Source organism: Cebus imitator, unplaced genomic scaffold, assembly GCF_001604975.1.
Source record: "Cebus imitator isolate Cc_AM_T3 unplaced genomic scaffold, Cebus_imitator-1.0 Scaffold345, whole genome shotgun sequence".
Classification (NCBI taxonomy): domain Eukaryota; kingdom Metazoa; phylum Chordata; class Mammalia; order Primates; family Cebidae; genus Cebus; species Cebus imitator.
The window spans coordinates 1,977,714-1,986,313 of NW_016107660.1; the positions used below are offsets into that span (position 1 = coordinate 1,977,714).

Consider the following 8,600-nt stretch of genomic DNA (forward strand, 5'->3'; position numbering starts at 1 on the left):
AAGTTCTCAAATCAGTGACCTGTCAAAATAGGCCTTGTAACTGAAATACCTTACAAAGCAGTTCTAACTAATGCAATGTGTTTTTAAAAATTTTTTAACAAATCTTACATTGTAAACATAATTGCAATATATTTTAAGACTAACATTGGTATTTAAACCTTGAAGACCTGTCTTGTATGTCTCTCAATTTTGTCAGAATTTTTATTGTTTTTCACATATTATGTGAAATAAGCATTTTTTTCAGGGTACATAGGGTATCTTTGTTTTACAGATTTTTAAAGATGAGGTTTTGAAAAGCCCTCAGAGGTTTTTGTTATCTTGCTTAATAAATGTCAACTTGTTACAGATTCACACATTACAAGTAGGACAATATAACAGGAGATTGGTATATGACTGCTACACAGCAGTCAGCAAAATGGATCATGTTTCCTTGTGAAACTTCAGAGGTACCCTGAAAGTCACTTCCTAAAGCTAGTGCATCTGAATCTTTTTCCTTGAATTGTGCAGAACAATTGGATTGAGGCACGTATTTTGAGGAGTACCAAGTGGAAAATTATCTTGAAATGTAGCAAGGAAGAGAAACAAGCTTTCTTTCTCTACTTTATTGTTGGACTAATTGGGTCAATTTGCTGTGACATATCAAAGATCTTTTTGTGCCAGGCCGAGATTGGCTACTGAGTTCTCAAAGCATTTAGATATATAAATTGTATATGAGTGCCTATTTTTTTCTCCTTCTTTCATTTTCTATCTTAATACTCTTTTTACTTTTGAAATAATTCATCTGTTTTACTTTATGACCAGTTTTAATTTCAATTAAGAAATAATAGCAACCCTAGAGATTCATAGGAAAGAGTATTGAAATACATTTTTTTAAATAAAGATACCTAAAACCATCTCCCCAACTTAGGGTTGAGCTGAATTTCTGTGAACTGAATATATTGTTTTAAATACTAATTATTCTAAAACGACTTAATTCTTAAAAACAATGTGTTCGGCTTCAAAGGTTTCACTTTGGGAGGATATTCCCAAAAAGGCATACATAGATGGGAAAGTATAAAATATTTCTGACAGAATTATTTGGTATTCTTCAAAATTTACTTCCATGTTTGTTATTGTATCACAAAGATAGTGTCATTGTTGGATTAAAATGTTGGCTGTTTTTGTTAATATACTTAAAACTGTAACCAGTGAATAACACCTGTAGTATTTTTTATTATAGATTATATTTTATTTCAATAAGCTTTGATATTTAGGAAAAAAAAAAAAAAAAAAAGAAAGGAGCATGTCATCTCCCCATTCACCTCAGACCTGTTTGACTTTCTGGCCAAGGCTTAGAAGGCCCTGGCTGCTCACTGTCTCTCTGCATTTTTCTGTTCTCTTCCTCCCAGGGACGTGTCTCATACCAGTGTCACTGCCCTTCCATCCAAAGGCCTGGAGCACCTGAAGGAACTGATAGCAAGAAACACTTGGACTCTTAAGAAACTTCCACTTTCCTTGAGTTTCCTTCACCTTACACGGGCTGACCTTTCTTATCCAAGCCACTGCTGTGCTTTTAAGAATCAGAAGAAAATCAGAGGGTAAGTGGCAGGGACCCGGCATAAGTGACAAAAGACCTTGGTGGAAGTGGAATTCATTTCTTTGTTTTGGGGAAGACGCTTCATGGTTTGAAATCCAGGTGGAGAGGAAATTGGAAACATCCATATGAAACAGGAAATCCACGGGACACAATGACCCTGTGGACCCAAAGTGGGTACAGCAGAGAAATAAGGCCAATGTCGCTGGAAAACTGTAGAGCAGAGGGGATAATAGATGGCACAGGAGAGACACACCAGGTCTCACAGAATCTTGTAGAGGTTATGCAGACATGATTTCTGGTTTCCAGGTACAATTCATAATTAGATACTGCAACACATATTGCCAGATGCCACAATCATGAGAACAGACTTATGAACAACACAAACAGTTGGGTTACCTGATCAGTTTGGGCCTTGCAAACGTCACAGCTCACTGGTTACATGCCTGCGGGCTTTGGAGTCAGCTGCGTTCATACCGCAGCTCTGCCATTTCTCAGACTGTGTTATCCCAAGCCTAGTTACTTAACCACTCTGAGTCTTTGGGAATGGAGATCGTAATGCTATCACTCATAGGAGTTTTGAGAAGATTAAATGAGAAACTGAATGGAAAACACTGGAATGGAATAGACTGGAATATTATAAGATCTTCATCAATATTAACAATGATATATTATGTGCACATCAGGCTGCTTATAAGCCTGCAAAGGAGGAAAGGCCTTCATTTTCTCTCCAGGCTTTCTCTGATTCTTTTACTTTTTCACTTTTACTCTGCATTATTTCCCCTGTTGTGTACTGTGTTCTCCTAATCCACCTTCATTATGTCTATTCAGCGCCCCTCAGCTTCTGTGTATTTACTGATTGACTTTCTACATGCATAATTGCAGTCAGAAAATATCAGATCTAGGTGTGAGGACAGAAACTAAAACAGCCATATAAAGAAGGCCAGTATGGCAGCCAGGCGTGGTGGCTCATGCCTGTAATGCCAGCACTTCGAGAGGCTGAGGCGGGCACATCACCTGAGATCAGGAGTTCAAGGCTAGCCTGACCAACACGATGAAACCCATCTCTACTAAAAATGAAAAAAAAAAAAATTAGCTGGATGTGGTGGCAGGTGCCTGTAATACCAGCTACTAGGGAGGCTGAGGCAAGAGAATCACTTGAACCAAGGAGGCAGAGGTTGCAGTGAGCCGAGATTGTGTCACTGTACTCCAGCCTGGGTGACAGAGTGACATTCCATCACACACACACACACACACACACACACACACACACACACACACGGCCAATATGGGCATCATAACTGGGCAAAAAGCCAGGAGGGGAGTAGAGGATGGTGATAGTGGACTTGCACTGATGTCATGCATCACTGAGGACTGGACCAGGGCTGGGTGGGAGACTAAAGTGGACCTCAGGGGCAGTGTCTGGATTTCTCCTTAGCCTCCAAACAGTTTAGAAGAGGAGTATTTTAACCAGAGCCCAAGAGATCATTCAAAATCTGCCCTTCCATCCAAGTTAAAGAATCCCTTTTGTTGTGAGTCTGGTAAACAAGGAAAAAACTGAATCTTATTTCCGCAAGGCTGCCCGTATGGTAGTGTCCATTCATTCATTTGTTAAACAGATACTTACTAAACACCTATTTGCTTGGCTGTTGTGAATAGGACATGCAAGAATTCCCTCTTGTGTTATGCTTACTGTCTAGTGGAGGAAGTCAGAAAATAAACAGGCTGGGTGGACACAGTGGTTCGCGCCTGTAATCCCAGCACTTTGGGAGGCTGAAACGGGCAGATCACTTGAGGTCAGGAGATTGAGCCCAGCCTGGCCAACATGATAAAACCCTGTATCTACTAAAAATGCATAAATTTTTTAAAATTTTTATAATATTGAGTTTGAAACTAAATAATGATAAGTAGAGGCAGCCATGGGTTTTTCAGGCAATGGGAACATAGGGTTCTATGCTCTAAATAGGACTAATAATAATAACAATAATACCATATGGAATTTGCAAAGCTACAGGTGCTATTGTAAGAGGCTTAAAGAGATAAATCCATCAAATCCTTTAACAACCCTATATGAAATAGCCAGTCCCATTGTCCCATGTTACGAATGAATTAACCAAGTTTCATGGGCCTGCCCAAGCTAGTCAGTAACAGAGCCAGGGTCCCACCAAGGTGACTGGCTCCAGCATCCACACTTTATTTATTCATTTATTTATTTACTTATTTATTTATTGGACAAATCTTGCTCTGTCACCATCCAGGTTAGAGTGCAGTGGCACAATCTCAGCTCACTGCAACATCTACCTCCCAGGTTCAAGCAATTCTCCTGCCTCAACCTCCCAAGTAGCTGGGATTACAGGCACGCGTCACCACGCCCAGCTAATTTTTGTGTTTTCAGTAGAGATGGGGTTTCGCCATGTTGGCCAGGCTGGTCTCGAACTCCTGACCTCAAGTGATCCACCTGCCTCGGCCTCCCAAAGTGCTGGAATTGAACCACCATGCCCAGCCAAGTACAGGCCTGAGTCAACATGCCTGGCCACTTTATTTTTTTAATCACTCTTCTTGAAGTGGTTGCAGAAGAGAAATAAGACCAATGTCACTAGAACACAGTAGGGGAGGGGAGGTCATAGGAATGACGTAATAGAAACAGGCCTGCCCAGATCCTGTAGAACCTTGTAGAATTATGTACATCATAGTAAGTAGTTTGCATGTTTTTGTGAATGTAGGAATCATTTGTGGATTTTAAGCAAGCACTGACTTTTTTTTTTTTTTTTTTTTAGACAAAGTCTTACTCTGTCACCCAGGCTACCATGTAGTGGCCCAGTCTAGCCTCATTGCAGCTCTGACCTCCCCACGCTCTGACCTTTCCCACCTCATCCCCCCAAGTAGATGGGACCACGGGCACCTGGCTAATGTTTGCATTTTTCATAGAGATAGGGTTTCACCATGTTTTCCAGGCTGGTCTCAAACTCCTAGGTTCAAGGAATCTACCCACCTTGGCCTCCCAAAGTGCTGGGATTATAGTAATGAGCCACTGTGCCCAGCCAGGTACTAACTGTTTTCTGTTGCCTTGCAGAATCCTTGAGTCTTTGATGTGTAATGAGAGCAATATGCAGAGCTTGCGCCAGAGAAAATCTGTGAATGCCTTGAATAGCGCCTTCTACCAGGAATATGAAGAGAATCTGGGTGACAACAGGGTTGGGTACAAGGAAAAGTCCAAGTTCCAGGATACTCCTAGCAACGCTCATTATTATGTCTTCTTTGAAGAACAAGAGGATGAGATCATTGGTTTTGGCCAGGAACTCAAAAACCCCCAGGAAGACACCCTACAAGCTTTTGATAGCCATTATGACTACACCGTGTGTGGGAACAATGAAGACATGGTGTGTACCCCTAAGTCGGATGAGTTCAACCCGTGCGAAGACATAATGGGCTACAGCTTCCTGAGAATTGTGGTGTGGTTTGTTAGTCTGCTGGCTCTCCTGGGCAATGTCTTTGTTCTGCTTATTCTCCTCACTAGCCACTACAAACTGAATGTCCCCCGCTTTCTCATGTGCAACCTGGCCTTTGCGGACTTCTGCATGGGGATGTACCTACTCCTCATCGCCTCTGTAGACCTCTACACTCACTCTGAGTACTACAACCATGCCATTGACTGGCAGACAGGCCCTGGGTGCAACACAGCTGGTTTCTTCACTGTCTTTGCAAGCGAGCTGTCTGTGTACACACTGACGGTCATCACCCTGGAGCGCTGGTATGCCATCACCTTCGCCATGCGCCTGGATCGGAAGATCCGCCTCAGGCACGCTTGTGCCATCATGTTTGGGGGCTGGGTTTGCTGCTTCCTTCTTGCCCTGCTCCCTTTGGTGGGAATAAGTAGCTATGCCAAAGTCAGCATCTGCCTGCCCATGGACACGGAGACCCCTCTGGCTTTGGCATATATTGTTTTTGTTCTTACACTCAACATAGTTGCCTTCATCATTGTCTGCTCCTGTTACGTGAAGATCTACATCACAGTCCGAAATCCGCAGTACAACCCAGTGGACAAAGATACCAAAATTGCCAAGAGGATGGCTGTGTTGATCTTCACTGACTTCATGTGCATGGCCCCAATCTCGTTCTACGCTCTGTCAGCAATTCTGAACAAGCCTCTCATCACCGTTAGCAACTCCAAAATCTTGCTGGTCCTCTTCTATCCACTTAACTCCTGTGCCAATCCATTCCTCTATGCCATTTTCACCAAGACCTTCCAGAGGGATGTGTTCATCTTACTCAGCAAGTTTGGCATCTGTAAACGCCAGGCTCAGGCATACCGGGGGCAGAGGGTTCCTCCAAAGAACAGCACTGATGTTCGGGTTCAAAAGGTTACCCAGGACATGAGGCAGAGTCTCCCCAACATGCAAGATGTCTATGAACTGCTTGAAAGCTCCCATCTAACCCCAAAGAAGAGGGGCCAAATCTCGGAAGAGTATATGCAAACAGTTTTGTAAGTTGACACTACACTACACACAATGGTGGGGGAACTTATAAAAGAATCGTTTTTTAAATATGCATTCCAATCCCATGACACCCCCAACACCCAGCTGCCCTCACTCTTGTGCAGGTAGTATTTCAATGTTTCATGGGGCAAGAGTTTATCTCTGGAGAGTGATTAGTATCAACCTAATCATTGTCTCCAAGAAGGAAGTTAGGCTACCAGAATATTTGAATCCCAACGAAAACAAAATAATCTTCTTTCTAGAAGACTTTCTTGATGTTAAGTCCAGAGATGACATTGTGTAGGATGTTCAGTAAATATTAGCTGAGCCATGTCAATATAGAGCTTCTCAGTTTTGTATAGCATTTCATACTAAAGATTCAGCAAATGGAAAATGCTATTAATTTGGTTAGTGACCACAAGATAAAATCAGTCCCATGTTGGCTCAGTTCGACTTGATGTTCTCTGATACAAAGAGAATTTGATTTTCTTAAAACTGAAAAGCCAAACACAATGAGCTGTCATACAAGGAACAGCTATTATGAGACATGAAGGAGGGAAAGAATTAGCTTTGAGTTTTGTTTTGCTTTGTTTGTTTTTTAACTCAACCTATTAATCATCTCTTCACAAGAATCCACCTGATGTGATCCAGCTTTGATGTGATGCCTGGAAAAACTGGCAAGATTTCAGCTTATGTGGCCTAGCAAACTAAGAATTGCTCTTCTTGGCCAGCCTCATAGCATAAAAGATGTGAACTTTAGAAAGTCTTTCTAAGTAGCAATAAGTGGGAATTATGGGCAGAGCACACTCAATCCCCTGTTGATTAATTAAACAAGCTGCACACTAAATATGGTACTTCAGGCAAATCACTTGGCCTCAGAAATCTGTAGAAATGAAGGAGTCCAATAGCTTCTTCCAATTTTAAAACTCTAGTATATCCCTTTCCATTGAAACATACATTTCTAAGATAAAGAGAAAGAAGAGCACTACGTAAGTAGAATCTGTTTTTCCTTTTTTTTAGGGCTGCTGTCTCCTTCACCTTGGAACCTAAACATATGACCCTAGAAATTTTTTCTTTGGTTCACTTTTGGTTATGATATCCAAACCAAAAATTCAATTGAGTGACCATATTCAGCTGGATCTGAATCTCTCATTTAATTATTAGATCTACCCAGCTATAATTAGAAGGCCAAAAACAGATGTGCGTTTATAGAAAAGAATAAATGATGGTTACAAATTTTGGTTATTTAGAGTTGCTACTTCACTATGAAGAGTCACTTCAAAACACTTTGCTTTTCTTTAGGGATCGGTTTTGCCGTTTCCAGCCCACAGCATTGTTGTATCCAAGCGAGCTAGAAGGAAAGCGCCACGCTCTGAGTTCAAATTCAGGAGTCCTTTTATTGCTGGCGACCGAGAGTCAGCTCGCACTCAAAAATCTCTCGGCCTTGAGGAAGGGGCCTGATTATGTTTTATACCTTGATTTAGGTAGGGGAGGGGAGTACCTGGCTGAAGTGAAATTTTACAGAAGCAGAAAAGCAGGTTAGAGGAAGAGGCTGCAGGCACAGGTGGTTTCCATACAATTACCAAGAAGGGGGGTGATCAGGCTCCTTCTACACAATGATAAAAGGGAAACTTTTTTCTTACAATAGCAGGGGGGAGGTATGCCAAGCAGGACATGGTTACGTGGTTACACGTGTTAAGAACAGTATGCTTCAATGCCTCTAAGTGCAGCATGACCCAGTTATGTACCCAAAGGGGCTGCGGTAAGGAGGGGGAAGCCAGGTTGGAGATTACAGCTAAAATGGAGTCAGTTATGCTAGCCCAGGGTAGGTTATTACAGTGTGATACCTAAGCTGTCAAGAGAGGTTTCTTCTTTTCTGAAACTGCCAGCTCTTTCCAGCCCTGTTGATCACTAGTCATAAAACCTCTTTTTCCCAATAATTCTTCCTTACCTACAATAGTCAGGATCTTTATCTACAGCTGTGCGCTCCAGCTTACCTGTCATGATAGCCCCCTAATGTCCTGCTAGAAAAGTCTCCAAGCAGAGATGACGTTACTTCTGAGCACTCATGAACCACACCACGAAATAAAAGCTCTTTGTTGTTTTAAGGCTGTGGAGTGTGGTTAATGGATCCCCACAGATGGCCCCTGCTGGACTCACCTGGAATCTCTCCCTAGTCATACCCATTCATCACTATCACTGAGACTTGCACATCTTAATAGAAATATTATGAACATCTAAAATCATTACTGACCTAGAAGTTTGCTTGTAACTAATGAAATTAAACAAATGTGTTACCTTTTGTCATGTGTCTCTCTCCTGTGACATTTTGAAATACCACATCTTGATAAATAATGTGTTTCATCTTGAATAGCTGAACTAATGCTTTGGAAACAGAATCCTAGAAAAGTGTCTTCAACAGAATTGTTACTAAAATTTGCACTCACAACATGAAATAAATTTTCTTCCTATGAAACAATTGTGCCAAGTCCTGGAGTATTTTTTTTTAATCTGTGAGTTTCTTTGGGGAGTTAGTATTATATGCGTTAAAA

General features: G+C 41.6%; 1 protein-coding gene across 2 annotated transcripts in view; it reads left to right on the plus strand.

Annotated features, from left to right (window-relative positions):
• Positions 1–7,371, plus strand: part of TSHR (thyroid stimulating hormone receptor) — a 151,169-nt gene extending 143,798 nt beyond the window's left edge. For both annotated transcript variants that reach the window (XM_017505936.2, XM_017505938.2), the window contains 2 exons: positions 1,389–1,577; positions 4,647–7,371. In XM_017505936.2, the coding sequence (XP_017361425.1) occupies positions 1,389–1,577; positions 4,647–6,060 (1,603 nt within the window). In that variant the 3' untranslated portion in view covers positions 6,061–7,371. The remainder of the gene's footprint in view (positions 1–1,388; positions 1,578–4,646) is intronic.
• The last annotated feature ends 1,229 nt before the right edge of the window (positions 7,372–8,600 follow it).